We start from the raw sequence: 14,383 nt of genomic DNA on the forward strand, positions 1-14,383 counted from the left end.
CACTCACCCTCCATAGCAGTGATTGCTTGGTGCTTTCGTTTCATGCATGAAGAAGGCGTAACGAGTGAAATTTAGGTAAGAAATCTTATATTTCCTTTTGAAATGCTAACCAAAGTAGTTACCTAATTATCCCAAGAAAGGAAACAACACAAACAAAAGGAAATAGTGATTTTATTTTATTTATAAAGACATATCCATCTTTTTTTCTATAAAACCTAAAGTTTTTCATATTTCCCCACTTATTTAGGTTTTCTTTTGAAAAAAAATAAATTACAAGTTGATTTATAATTACAAGTACATCTAAATAATTATTATAAAACATAATTTGATAATTGAAATATATTCAAATATAAAATCTTAATATACAGAGAATTCAAATATGATTTATTTATTTCTAAATTTCCAAAACCTTAACATTATTATTAAATCGATGTTAAATATTTTCCTTAAATTCAAATAAAATTGCTAAACTTTTTAAGAGATTGTGATTTAAAATAAAGTAATAAAAGTGGTTATAAATGGACATATTTAAGTAACAAATGAAATCTCCTTGTACCCATTTCAATTTCAAAAAGTTTTGAAAAAAAAAGCATATTAATTTATTTAGTTTTGGCATTTTCAACAAATGTTTCTTACATAGCCCACCATGTTCACATGGAAAATTTTTACTTATTATTTTTTCAAAATTTGATATTTCAAAATTCAAAATTTCTTTCATTCAAGTTGAAAAAAAAATCAAATAAACGAAGATCTCCTAAATAGGTTCATGAATAAAAAAGATTTAATACAAGACAAAATTAGGTATTAAAATTCAAAATTTGCCCCATTTAAAAAAAAAAAAAAACTATAACGATTGATTGAACTGACAAAAAGCTTGTAATGGGTCCATCGGTTCTTAGCGGCTCCCAGGCCCCAATAGCAATCAATATCTTCAATATTTAAATTAAACATTAAAGAAAGCAAAACTTTAATTAATTGCATACTTAACTAACTTCCTCTCAGATTTAGAAAAGTGGTAATCTCGTAATATATGGAAAAGTGGGAGGCAAATTCCCGAAGCTCCGATATCCGTTTTTCTTTTTTCGAAAATTTTCAAAATGCCTTTATTATTCCCTTTTCGCTTTTGTTTTTCCATTTAGAACGGTCGGAAATTATCCTTTTAACGCCGTTAACCTCAACATTTCTCCGAACTTCTTGCCGTCCCATCACAGTCAAACCATACTAACGCCGTCAAAAAGCTCCAGGCTTGAGGCTCCCTCTCTTCATTCTCAAGCTCTTTCATGCTTATTTTAAAAAGAGGAATAAAACAAATCTTCTCTATCTAAATTCGTTGCCATTTGATTGTCCATTCAACTCGCCGGCATTTCTAAACACTGTAAGTGTTCACTGAAGAATTTTCGTCGCGGATTCTCCTCTTCTTTTTATGAAAGGAAAAAACTCCAAATCTGTTAGTTCCGATCCGAATCTATACATAAATTTCAATCTCATTTTGTTTGATTTTCCTTCTTTCTTTCTTTTTTTTTTTTAATCTGGAAAAGGTAATTGTTTCTTCTTTCAATTCTAATGTAAAACATTAACATTTTTGTTGCTTTTTTTATTAATAATTTTTTCTTTCTATATTTATCAAAGTGATGATCTTATATAGCTGAATTATTGATTCATTAGTGTCAACTCAATGAGTTTCAGCTTTTCTTCGATCATGGTGTACTGAAAGGTTTTCAGATTCATTAAAAGAAATGTAATAAATGCATTTATATCTTGAAGTAATACTACGTCATTTTCACTGACTCCAAGTTGGCTCAGTGTAGTTACAAAGTGCTTTGAATCGCACAATCGTTAAAGCTCTCATCAATGGAATCTTCACAGCATCAAAGGAGAGGAGGAGGATTTGTGTCGCTATCTCCATCACAAACGCCACGTTCAAACGATAAACCGGTGCGAGATCTGCGATCGGGTGATTCCAATTCAAGCTCCAAACATGATAAGGATAAGGGCGTTAACGTTCAGGTCATTTTACGTTGCAGGTCAGTTTTTCCCCATGATTTTTAATTAGTTATTTAATTTAAATAAGATTAATGATATCAATACAATTTTGATTTTTTTTCCATAGGCCGTTGAGTGCAGAAGAAATGAGAATACATACACCAGTGGTGATATCGTGTAATGAAAGTAGACGAGAAGTTTGTGCTGTACAGAATATTGCTAATAAGCAAATTGACAGGACCTTTCTTTTTGACAAGGTTTCATTTCAATTTTTTTCTTTTTTTGTTTGTTTTATTTGAAAGGTAGAGAAGAATTTGATATCGAGTGACGATTTATAATGTTGGAGGATTGTTTCTTTTAGGTCTTTGGTCCATCGTCTCAGCAAAAGGAGTTATTTGAATTGGCTGTCTCTCCAATTGTGAATGAAGTTCTCGAGGGTTACAATTGCACTATCTTTGCATATGGTCAGACAGGAACTGGAAAGACGTACACAATGGAAGGAGGGGCAAGGAAAAAGGTTCACCTTTTGTGTTCTATTTTAATCCTAATTTTCCTAATTCATTTATGAATTTCATTTTTTTTGGCTAGCTTTCGATTCTACAATTCTAAGTGAAACTTCTGATTTATGCAGAACGGGGAATTTCCAAGTGACGCTGGTGTTATTCCCAGAGCTGTTAAACAAATTTTTGATATATTAGAAGCTCAAAGTGCTGAATATAGTATGAAAGTTACATTTCTAGAGCTTTACAATGAGGAAATAACAGATCTTTTGGCACCAGAGGAAACTACAAAATTCATTGATGATAAATCTAAGAAACCCATTGCCCTTATGGAAGATGGAAAAGGGGGAGTTTTTGTCAGAGGCCTGGAAGAAGAGCTAGTAACTACTGCTAATGAAATTTACAAAATCTTGGAAAAAGGTTCTGCTAAACGGCGTACGGCTGAGACTCTACTTAACAAACAAAGTAGTCGATCTCATTCTATATTTTCTATTACAATCCACATAAAGGAGTGCACTCCAGAGGGGGAAGAGATGATTAAATGTGGAAAGCTAAATCTTGTTGACCTTGCTGGTTCCGAGAATATTTCACGTTCTGGGGCGCGAGAGGTATTGCAGCACCACCCTTATTGTATATAATTTTCTTTCGTTTCAGAGATTGTAATTTGATATTAACTGTGTTAGAATATTTAGAGCTTTCATGTGTCGATCTCAAATAAGTTAACTCTTACAGGGCAGAGCAAGGGAAGCTGGAGAGATTAATAAAAGCTTGCTCACTCTTGGTCGCGTTATCAATGCTCTCGTTGAGCACTCAGGTCATGTTCCATATAGGTATGAATTATCAATAGGTGAAAAATTCTCATATGCACTTGCTCGTGTTTTGGATAAGATTTATAAAATAAATTTGCAAATGGCAGAGATAGCAAACTAACAAGACTGCTGAGGGACTCACTGGGAGGGAAAACCAAAACATGTATAATCGCCACAGTCTCACCATCCATCCATTGTCTGGAAGAAACACTCAGCACTCTAGATTATGCTCATCGTGCCAAGAATATCAAGAACAAACCAGAGGTCAGTGTCCTAGTCACCAGGATCACCTTTTGAGCTTTTTGTTCCTAAATTTTTTCGCATTATAAGGCTGAATTTGTCCCATTTCTCTTTTATAGCAAGTTATTGCTTTAAAAAAATAAAGCAAGTTATTTTTTTTCCTACTGGCAACATGCTGAAATTAGTTGAATTGTTATTATTACAGATTAACCAGAAGATGATGAAATCTGCTTTAATAAAAGATCTATATTCTGAAATTGATCGGCTAAGGCAAGGTAGTTGACTGCTCCTAAATTTTTTGTCAAGCATATTTAATTTCCCCATCCATTGGTTCTTATATGTGATGAATTTTTGCTGCCCTTTTTATGCTTAATCAGAGGTGTATGCTGCAAGAGAGAAAAATGGGATTTATATTCCACGAGATCGCTATCTCCATGACGAAGCAGAAAAGAAGGTTGGATTTCTGACTATGATTGAGTGGTAGAATTGTTTGTCCCGATTTCATGGTGCATTAGATTTATTAGCATTACCAATAAATGTTAACTTTTACCTTAGGCTATGGCTGAAAAAATAGAGCGCATGGAACTTGTGTCAGAATCTAAAGAGAAGGTACATTTCATCAAAATCATTTCTTTTATTTCTGACTATGGTTTAGAGGCCAAAGCTTATTTCTCTACTTTTATGCAGCAAATTACTGAGCTTCAGGAACTCTACAATTCACAGCAGATGTTGACTGCAGATTTAAGTGAGAAACTTGGAAAGACAGAGGTATTACAGTTTTGCACGATCAACTTACAAATGTCATAGCAGCTCTTTTCTTCTCCCATATTGTGACAGAACTGAATTTGCCTACTTTTTCAGAAAAAACTGGAGGAAACTGAAAATGCGTTGTTTGATCTTGAAGATAAACATAGACAAGCAAATGCAACTATTAAAGAGAAGGAATTTTTAATATCTAATCTCCTTAAATCTGGTGAGTTGAAATATGACCTGCTTCTTTATTCTTGGGCACTTTATTTCTCTTTCATTTTCTTCACTCAATGGTTGTTTTTTATGACTTTTCACAAGGTAAGGTCTTCATGAGATGTAAATGTGTTCTTTCTGATGATAAATATGTATATAATATCTTTATGGTTGTCTTTCTCTAGTTTGAACTCATGCCAGCCTATGTGAAAGTTTCTGATACTAATATGCCCATTGCTAATTTTTCAGAGAAAGCGCTTGTTGAGCATGCTTTTGAACTCCGAGAAGAGCTTGAAAACGCTGCTTCAGACGTCTCAGATTTGTTTGCCAAGATCGGTTAGTATCTTTCAGAGTGCACATTGTTTTGGCATGGTTGTTCTATGAAGTAATGGTTTCTTTTCAAATGCTGTCTGTTTTCAGAAAGGAAGGATAAAATTGAGGATGGAAATAAAGCACTTATCCAAAAGTTCCAGTCCCAGTTGACCCAGCAGCTTGAAATTTTGCATAAGACAGTGGCAGCTTCTGTGACTCAACAAGAGCAGCAACTGAAAGAAATGGAGGAAGATATGCAGTCCTTTGTATCAACAAAATCAGAGGTATGGTTCCAAACATCACCTTTGAACATATTCTATGACTTGATTTATAGTTCTCTAATAGCTTTACCTGTTTATAACTGAAGGCCACGGAAGAACTTCAAGGAAGGTTGGGGAAATTGAAGAGCACATATGGTTCGGGAATCAAAGCTTTGGACGATATAGCTCTAAAGCTTGATGGGAACTCCAAGTCAACTTTTGGTGATCTAAACTCGGAAGTTTCCAAGCACTCACGTGACCTGGAAGACGTAAGTAGTCTTAAGATGGCTAGATTTTAAGTGAACCTTCTTTTTGCACTGCTTATGAAGTTATTTTATAATGGTTCAGCTCTTCAAAGGAATTGCTTCCGAAGCTGATGCATTACTTAATGACCTTCAAAGTAGTCTTTACAAGCAAGAAGAGAAGCTAACTGCATTTGCACAACAGCAGCGTGAGGTTTGTAAATGATTGCTTCGTGTCTCAGCTAACCTGTAACTGAGAGCTGTTGATTGTAGATTCACTTATTTCTATGCAATATACAGGCACATTCCAGGGCCGTAGATAATGCAAGGGCAATTTCTAAAATAGCAGTGAATTTCTTTGCGACTTTAGACATGCATGCATCCAAGCTGACCAAAATCGTGGAAGAAGCACAAGCCGTAAATGACAACAAGCTGTCTGAATTTGAAAAGAAGTTTGAGGTTGGTTATTGTTCTTAGTTCGATATTATATGAGTTTGAGGTTGGTTATTGTTCTTAGTCGATATTATATGCATTTTACTAAAGCCTGTTGCAGTTAAATTTAATACATTGTATTATAATGTAGGAATGTGCTGCTTATGAAGAGAAGCAGTTGCTACAAAAGGTTGCAGAGCTGCTAGCAGGTTCAAGTGCTAGGAAGAAAAAACTGGTACCGACTTATATATGTTGTGGGAGTGTGTTGTTGATGCTTGATAACCGATTTGGGGGTAATATGTTCCTTTTTTCTGTCTGCTTTAGGTCCAAATGGCGGTCCATGATCTGCGGGAAAATGCATCGAGCAAAACCAGTGAACTACAGAAAGAAATGTCTACCATGCAAGAGTCCACTTCTGTTGTCAAAACAGAATGGAATGTTCGCATGGAAAGCACAGAATCCCACTATGTTGAAGATACTTCTGCTGTAGAATGTGGAAAGAAAGACATGGAAGATGTTCTTCAAAACTGGTACCGGTTGTTTTTGTGATGATGACACATTAGATACATTTTTCCCTGGCATCAGATCTCTGCTTTTAATGTGTTTTTTTTTTTTTACTGACCATTCTACGAAATTGCCGTGCAGTTTGAAGCAAGCAAAAATGAGTGCTCAGCAGTGGAGGAACGCCCAGGAATCCCTTCTTAGCCTAGAAAAGAGAAATGTCGATTCTGTGGACTCCATCGTTAGGTATGCTACCACCTCAGAAGTCAAAACTGTTATTTCAACTGTTTATTTTTCTTCAAAGCCCAGTATTTGACATCCATATCTCTGACATGTGTGCTGGGAAGGACCCTTTAACTATATAGGAAAACTTAGTAACATACCTCGTATCAGACTTAACTCATGTCTGAGTAACATAACCTCAAAATTTTCAAATCTAGATCATTGATATTCTTCTTCCTATTTATTCAACCAGTGGAGGGATGGAAGCCAATCGGATATTCCGTGATCAATTTTCTTCTGCTGTATCCACTGCTCTTGAAGACGTAGACACAGCAAACAACAGTTGCCTAACATCCATTGATCGTAAGTATCTAGATTTGTCCAAAACAAATGAAAATCAGATATTTCTAGGAATTTCCTTAAACTAATCAAACAAAAATCCTTGCAGATTCGTTACAACTTGACCGTGATGCTTGTGGGAACTTGAATTCCATGATATCTCCTTGTTGTGACGATTTGAGAGACCTGAAAAGTGGTCACTACCACAAGATTGTAGAAATTACAGAGAATGCTTCACAATGCCTCGAGGACGAATACATGGTAAAGACTCTAAAACCTCTTCCCCACTCGATTATGTTTAGGCAAATCAGACAATTCCTTACTAAAACGTTATTATCTTTGTAAATCATAGGTGGACAAGCCATCTTGTTCGACTCCAAGGAAGAGGTCATTCAACCTTCCGAGTGTTTCATCCATTGACGAACTCAGAACTCCTCCATTCGAGGAGTTATTGAAGTTGTTTTGGGAAGCAAAATCTGCAAAACTAGCGAATGGAGATGTAAAACATATGCTGGCAGCATATGAAGCAGCCCAAGCCTTGAAAGACTCCAGAGTTCCACTCACTGCTATTAACTAAAAGTGAGATGGAAAGGAACAAACATATTTAAGAAAACAAAGGCTGAGTATAGGATAGTGTTAAGAACAAAAGGTGTGTACAGATTCAGAACCATTCCACTCTTTTTTTTTTCTTTCTTGTATTTCATTAATTGTTTGTTTGCTTGTTGGATTCAGCAAATTATCACATTTACATACTAAATCAGATTTTCTTCTCTTCTTTTCTCTCTTTTGTCCTTTATCTGTGTTTTTTTGGACATGTATTCAAGCATGTATATGAGATATGAAAAAGTTTTTAAAGAATGCCGTTAAAAAACTGAATATGCTCAATACTGATTCAGATAACATAGAAAATCTAGAAGAAACAAAACCAGGATTAAAGCTTTGTATGGTAGGCAGATAGAAACTCTAGAGATACAAAATTGGATGATGAAAAAGGTTTCGGACATTCATCAATAACGTTAAAAATATAATATGATTTTAATATTTTATGCTTATAATGTAATATTTTAGCATTATATTTTTTATAAATTTAAAAAAAAAAAAAAAAAAAAGAAGAAGAAGAGGAGGATTGGAATCTGTCTTAATCTTTGTTTTTGTGAATAAATTAATTTATTTATTATCTTTTTCAATTTTCTTACTTACTTTTCTAGCTTCTCTTCATCCAGACACTTTCCTAGTCCATCAGATAATAAAACCCATGTGTCTTTCTTTTCAACAAAAAAGTGGAAGAAAAGAGAATTTCGAAGCAGGAAAGTTTATGTAAAAATAAGCACATAAAGCATGTAATAATTTTATCAAATTCTAGGGAATGCAAAATATGGCATATTACAAGAACCAAATTAGCATGTTTTTATCAGCTCAGTGAACATATATAAGCTATATTTGAAATTACCAAAATAAGATATCAAAAAATATTTATGAAATGCAAAAATCATGGAACATCCACCTGTATGTATTGAAGCACCGTTCTTTGGGCATATCTCAGAAGATCACTTTCTAATCTACATTTTGGACTAGAAATCACTATACATGTAAGCCTTTCAACGTATAACACAAAAACCTTGAATGGGATCGACAACCGCACCACCTTCTACCCTCTTGGTGGACTCTGACCTGCAAAACTGCCGGTGTTTCCCTTTGTCAGAAATTATACAAGTACAGTAAAAAAGACAGCACAGAAGAGAATCCCATAACTATTATTAACAGGGTTAAATGCAGCCCTCTAAAATGTCTACAAAATTCATAATTACAAATGTTCATATACTAAAAATAATAAAATATTCAGAGAGGTGAAAATGGTGAGAACAAGATCATTGTTACCCTCTGAAGCCTCATCTGGTTAAAGAGATTTATAAGTTCAAACAACTAACAAACAAAAAGTTTATGCACCGTATATACTTAATAAAAAACTACCTGAAATGTTGATCAAAATCTTCATTAGTGGAATTTTCTTGACATAGCAATTTGCTTTCTTGCACAGGATGACCATGTTGTTGGGTGTTACCTTGCTCAGACCCATGACTGGTGTCAACATTATCCTCCACGTTTTGTGTATTATGGGAATCTGTCTCCATCTTTTTATCACAGCATGGAGGCTCGACATTAAGATCAGAGACCAAATCTCCTGATTGATCCCCAGTCCCATTGAAAGCCACAGTTACGGCTCCTTGATCAGGTTGCTCAGCAGCATCTTTTTTCTGCCTCTTCCATTTCTTAGTAGATGAAGTACCATCATCCTCAAAATCCTCTTCTTCTCTTTCTCTATGCAAATAAACCCACAATTTCCTCTCTCCATCAAATTGTACACAAGGATCTCGTTCGTAATGCAAACGGTCTAAGGCCCCGCTAACAACCTGGTTAACTTGTGCATCAGAAACTTCTTCGACAATGTACTGGGAGTCTCTTATCAAAGTACAAACATCTGCACGGGTGCCGATACTTCCAGGCAATCTGGCAGCTGCATCTCTCACAATACAAAGAATTGTAACATGTGGTGGCCGGTCACGTTTCAGCATAAAATGATCTCGAGCCTTTGAAGTTGGTTTACCTCCACACCTTCGCAAGGGAGCAACTATAGATTTTTTGCCATCAGCAGCCGTGTAAGAGAAGGCCCTGTCAGGAATAGAATATCTAAGAAGCTCCTCCCTACGGAAATAAGCTCTCACTTCTTCAGAACTTGGACTAATGGTGCTAAGGCTCTTCTGAGCTCTTAGGTCTCTGAACCTTTCTTTCTCATCTAAATTGGCTTGCATCAATTCAAGCGGTGGTGCAGGAAGACTCCCTAATAGCTGGAGAGTCTCCTGACCATTTTTCAGCCAATTTGCAAATGAATCAACTAACTTGACAAGCATTTTCGGGGGCAGACCCCAGGCTTCGGGTGATGTTACCTCCTCAATAGTCTCATGATCATTTGAGCTATGCATAACAGGACCAACCCAAGACCAACCTTTTGTGGACTTTTCATAGGCAACAAGTGCCTTCCAGCCTTTCGCTCCCAAAGGTGCTGTTTTTGATGAGAAAATTTTCAGAACTCCCCGAACTAAATCTTGAAGCGGCTCTTGTGTCTCAAGGATACATGGATCCCCAGGATTCGCCGCCACCCGACTAACAATCTCATGAACAGTTAGAGAAAGCGCACTTGCTTGCACAGGATGGTCCAAATCATTGCTAACTGCATTTTCACAAGAAAGAACTCCATTCGCGCCACCTTCCTGCTTTCCATTTTGCTCTTCTCTAGGCTTGCTAACCTCTAAGGAGTCTTCTGGAAGTGGTGTAATCATTGCCAAGCGAACTGCAGAAAGAAGATGTATAATTGAGAACGAGAAACCAGTATGAACTGTGGGGGTGATCAAAATAAATGGCTTTTTCTGTGGTTTGGTTTCTATCTCCACATCTATGGCTCCTAATTCTGCACCATGTGGTTCAGAAGCTTCCATATCAGAAGCACCAATATCAGCCTCCAGTTTTCGCTTTCCCTTTTTCTTCAAGAAAAGGGAATCATCGATTTGCTGCTCAAGGTTAGACTGCAGGTTACCATCTTCGCCCCTTCTATCAACATGTGCCACATACTCCTTCCCCTTCCTTTTCTTTGTCCCTTTGTTGCACCCTCGTAATGAAGCTTCGGATTTTTCACAGCGATCATATGCTTCAATGCTCTGACCTTTCTTCGTATTTCTACCCGGGTTATTTTCATCAGCTAACGAGAGTGTCACAGGTAAAGCATCCTCCTCATCAACAAGATAATCACGCAGATAATTTGACTGAGACGTAGAATGATCATAGGCGAGTTCACCTTTCTGCCTTTTGTCAGTAGGGTAGACCCTCGATGAGGACTTGTGTAACCCGTTACCAGGTTCCCCTCGTAACTGGGCACTTTTACCCAACTTGTAAACTTGTTTCCTATCAACCTCGTCCATTAATCTAGAAGTAGAGTTAAGCAAGGGGCTTTCACTCATCTTGCCCTTCTGTTTTCCTTTAAAATAGTAGTTTTCTACTCCAGGCACATGCACATCTTCCCTAAAGCTCTTCTTGGAGAAGTGAGTGATTCCATCAACAGTCCATCCATCCTCCATAGACTTTTTCTTCAAAGATTTGGTCTTTTTAGAATCTACACCGGACTTCAATGAAGACAACTGAGAATCTTTTATGACACCCATAGGGTATGCCAATTTGCTTCTCATTAGAGGATTATCCTCGTCATTATCAAATTGCTCAGATGAGTCGGATTCTGTTTCTTCATTTCTAATAAATGCTCTACTGCCTTTGGAAACAGGGCCTCTCTTTTGCACATAGTTCCCTCTGGTCTTCTCCTGCAAAGGTTTTGTTCTACTGTCAGACTGCAGGATTCGATCATTCATCAGTGGTGAAGAAACTTTATAAGATTTAAAACTGACATCTGGTGAATCTCGTCCTGTTTTCCATTTCTTGCTCCTAACATTCCAATCATCAGATCTAACTGAAGAATCCACAGAGATATCTTCTCCATGGTTCTTATTTTGACAAAACATTTCAGCACATTCAGATAAGTCAACTCGACTCCCTTTCAATGGAAATGGAGGAGTTCGGCCCTTCGAAGACTTAATTTGTTTTCCAACAGCAAATTGCAGATGGTTTTCAGAATACTTGACCTTCTTGGGCAAATCATCAGATGTCCTGTTAGGAGGCTTTGAAGTATACATTTTTGCCTCTGACAATTTATTCATATCCCTGTTCCTACCATAGGCCTGCAAGTCATGCTTTGAAGACAAAGGCAAAGCCGCAGAACTATCACCAGCAAATTCTTCCGGTCTTTCATACTTTTTCCCTGTTCTCAATGAACCAGATTTTCCCATAATGCTATCACGCACAACATTTCGGTCTCTTCGAATACCTGCTCCGAACATTGGGTCTTCGGCATCATCATCTAACCTCATCCAATCCCTAGACCTGAGGACAGCCCCTGACTCATATTTCTGTCGAGGAAGAGTTCCTGGAAAACCATATGGCTCAGAGTTCATATTCAAACTAGGGTAAAAGCAGGTTAATCTTTTGTAAAAGGAAAAACTGACCCACCTGTCTTAAGCATACCTTTTGGATTCTGCTTCCCATATTTTGCTGGTTCCAAAGCCATCAGCTGTCCTCGGGAAATGAATTCTAAATTCGGTTCAACCCCATAGCCCGAGTAGCGTGCCTTTTTCTGTGAAGCTTTCCTGTCCTTCTCCTTTTTGCTCCACAATCCATCATTCAAATCCTCTCTTTTGGAGGATTCAGAATCCTCATCTTTGAATTTGTCATACATCAAACTCTTCTGACTTCTCATAATGTTCAAAACACGAAGCCGCTCCTCGATACCGTATCCCCTGCACTTAAGCCAAGCATCCCTTATTTGACAAAGATTGGCAACCATATTATTCTGATGCTTCCTCAAATGATGGTAATGCTGTCGCTTCTGAAAGAAATTCAAACCTTCCCGATAAAGTGCGACCCTTGGCTCACATAAGCCTCCTTTCAACATATCAAACAACTTCTTTATAGGACTCCCAAAATGAAAATTATCACCCTTAAGAAGGTCATTCAAAGTCCGCATAAATGTATCCTGATCCACATCGGGCAAAAATTTAGTAAGGCTAAACCGCTCCTCATCACTTAAACACTCATTCCACACATCAAGAGACAAAATATCTTCCAATCCAGGAAGATCGTACAACTCGAAAGGAACAGAACAAGTCAAGTTCCCAACTTGGCAGAATTCAGCCCCCGTTTCTCCTAATTCCAATAAATCAAAGTCATCCGAACCTGCTCCTGAATCAGCATCATCAAATTCATCATCATCATCATCATCGCCATCAGAATCAACAGCTGAGCTTTGTCGTTGAAGCTCATCCTCATCACTCGACACAGTCGTCTCTCTACTACCATACGAGAACTCCGAATCAAACCGTGAAACTTTGAAGTTATTCTTCTCAATCGCCATCATAACATAAACCACCAAACGAACGAAAATTCTAATCCTCAATTCTACAAAACTTAAATTGAAAATTTTATTTTGCGCATTACGGAATAGAGCGCCAATTCATCGAAACCCTAACAGAAAACAAATAAATAAAAGAAATTCACAAATATTGAAACTAAAAAACAGAATTGAAAACGAATACAATAAAATAAATAAGAATGAAACAAAATTGAAGAAGAAAAATACCTCGGTAGGAAGAATATCTGCTGCAAAAATTGAGAGAGTCAAGGAATTGGAGATTTGAAGGTTTGTTCTTTTATAATTTGAGAAAAATAAGGATGGGGGAAAACAGAGAATTTGGTTAAATCTGAGAAACCCTAAAGGGGGGTAAATAAAAATAGAAAGAGATGGGGCAAGGGAAGGGAGGATGAAGAAGACGGTGGTGACGTGGAAGGATGGGAGACGTCGGATGGGGATTAGAGGAGAAATGACGAAAAAGGGCAGAAGGGGCGGGGAGGTAGAGGAAGAAAGAAAGAAAGAAAGTGAGTGGAAAGGACAGAGGGTGTGACTCGACTGTAATCATCAACTCAGTGAGTTGAGTTGAGTTCATGCCAAAGGAAGACAGAAGATAGTGCCCCATGATTTAGGAAGTTTCCGGCCGTTGGATCTGCCCCTCGCCCCCCCCCCCCCTTCTTTCTCTTCATCTTTTTGCGCTACTACCCTCTTCGACGTCGTATTTATCTTTTCTAATCCAATAAAAGTAATTGAGTAATTTTATTAAAAATAATAAATAAGTATTAGATTGAAAAATCAACCCATAATAATTATTAATATCACCATTGTTGGAACAGAAAATAACCAGTTAATATCCATTAAATAATAGTAGGTGGCTTTTTCTTTATGTTACTGGATATTGAAAAATATACTTTCAATCAAAAATAATGTTAAAAATTCTCATAAATATATATATAATTACAAATGTAGCTTTAATTTATAAATGACACTGCTGTTGAAATCTATAAATCTTGGGGTGAGATTTTAATGCATTGTAGGCGAGGGGCTGCTTTTTTCTTATTTTCATTCATGAATGCATGCAATGTTGCTTGCCTCTTATATAGTAATTAAATTATATCGGCTGAAGTTATTTCCTTTTGTCCGTAAAAGTGGAAATATTCCATTAACTGTTTTGCTCTTTTCAAGCTTTATTGAATTGCCTCCAATCCTCTCTCTCTCTCTCTCTTTCTTACGTACAAATGAGTAGTTATTCTTTTACGTGTTTTGGATAATAATATATATCTTATCTTTTCTGATTAAAATATATATTATATCTTTTAAGTTTAAACATGAATTATATTTGCAAATAACTATAAAAACAGTTTTTTCTTATCCAACTCATTTAAACTTAATAGGTTGAATTATTATTTTACCTGATCTTAACATATACAATATATAGCCTATTTTGGTCTGGATACATATATACTTTATTAAAGCTGTAAAATAATGTAGATTGTTTCAACTCCAAAATATAATAATAATAATAATAATAATGTAGATTGAATGCTCAGAACAACTGAAGAAGAAAATTTTCTGT

General features: G+C 36.4%; 2 protein-coding genes across 9 annotated transcripts; one reads left to right on the forward strand and one right to left on the reverse strand.

The window, feature by feature from the left end:
- Positions 1–979: 979 nt before the first annotated feature.
- On the forward strand, positions 980–7,582 carry LOC108453582 (kinesin-like protein KIN-5D). Of its 4 annotated transcripts, none has more exons than XM_017751770.2 (23): positions 980–1,375; positions 1,804–2,024; positions 2,111–2,240; positions 2,345–2,500; positions 2,615–3,091; positions 3,216–3,313; positions 3,400–3,556; positions 3,738–3,807; positions 3,910–3,986; positions 4,088–4,141; positions 4,220–4,300; positions 4,394–4,505; positions 4,745–4,831; positions 4,916–5,091; positions 5,175–5,336; positions 5,416–5,523; positions 5,610–5,768; positions 5,893–5,976; positions 6,066–6,271; positions 6,387–6,488; positions 6,718–6,827; positions 6,913–7,064; positions 7,156–7,582. In XM_017751770.2, exons 2-23 carry the CDS (start codon positions 1,852–1,854, stop codon positions 7,378–7,380), a joined length of 3,156 nt encoding a protein of 1,051 aa, XP_017607259.1. In that variant the 5' UTR covers positions 980–1,375; positions 1,804–1,851; the 3' UTR covers positions 7,381–7,582. The 4 variants fall into 4 exon arrangements, with proteins under 4 accessions (XP_017607259.1, XP_052884603.1, XP_052884601.1 ...); XM_053028643.1 differs by having other exon boundaries at positions 1,005–1,375; positions 1,809–2,024; XM_053028641.1 differs by having other exon boundaries at positions 1,006–1,447.
- Positions 7,583–8,115: 533 nt separating this feature from the next.
- On the reverse strand, positions 8,116–13,538 carry LOC108453576 (uncharacterized). 5 transcript variants are annotated; one of them, XM_053028640.1, is made up of 4 exons: positions 13,039–13,538; positions 11,928–12,857; positions 8,775–11,829; positions 8,116–8,482 (listed from the first exon to the last, which is right to left on the reverse strand). In XM_053028640.1, exons 2-4 carry the CDS (start codon positions 12,814–12,816, stop codon positions 8,452–8,454), a joined length of 3,975 nt encoding a protein of 1,324 aa, XP_052884600.1. In that variant the 5' UTR covers positions 12,817–12,857; positions 13,039–13,538; the 3' UTR covers positions 8,116–8,451. The 5 variants fall into 5 exon arrangements, with proteins under 5 accessions (XP_052884600.1, XP_052884598.1, XP_052884599.1 ...); XM_053028638.1 differs by having other exon boundaries at positions 11,913–12,857; XM_053028639.1 differs by having other exon boundaries at positions 11,913–12,865.
- Positions 13,539–14,383: the final 845 nt, after the last annotated feature.

This window comes from Gossypium arboreum, chromosome 5 (assembly GCF_025698485.1).
Source record: "Gossypium arboreum isolate Shixiya-1 chromosome 5, ASM2569848v2, whole genome shotgun sequence".
Classification (NCBI taxonomy): Eukaryota; Viridiplantae; Streptophyta; class Magnoliopsida; order Malvales; family Malvaceae; genus Gossypium; species Gossypium arboreum.

What these genes read in the sequence shown, in the direction of transcription:
- LOC108453576 (XM_053028638.1), bottom strand. Translation starts at nt 12,816, where the DNA reads ATGATGGCGATTGAGAAGAATAACTTCAAAGTTTCACGGTTTGATTCG. An exon ending in AAAAGGTATGCTTAAGACAG is followed by an intron (nt 11,830 to 11,912) that starts GTGGGTCAGTTT and finishes ATGGTTTTCCAG; the next exon opens with GAACTCTTCCTCGACAGAAA. An exon ending in GATTTTGATCAACATTTCAG is followed by an intron (nt 8,483 to 8,774) that starts GTAGTTTTTTAT and finishes AAACACCGGCAG; the next exon opens with TTTTGCAGGTCAGAGTCCAC.
- LOC108453582 (XM_017751770.2), top strand. Translation starts at nt 1,852, where the DNA reads ATGGAATCTTCACAGCATCAAAGGAGAGGAGGAGGATTTGTGTCGCTA. An exon ending in CACGTTCTGGGGCGCGAGAG is followed by an intron (nt 3,092 to 3,215) that starts GTATTGCAGCAC and finishes TAACTCTTACAG; the next exon opens with GGCAGAGCAAGGGAAGCTGG. An exon ending in TTGTATCAACAAAATCAGAG is followed by an intron (nt 5,092 to 5,174) that starts GTATGGTTCCAA and finishes TTATAACTGAAG; the next exon opens with GCCACGGAAGAACTTCAAGG.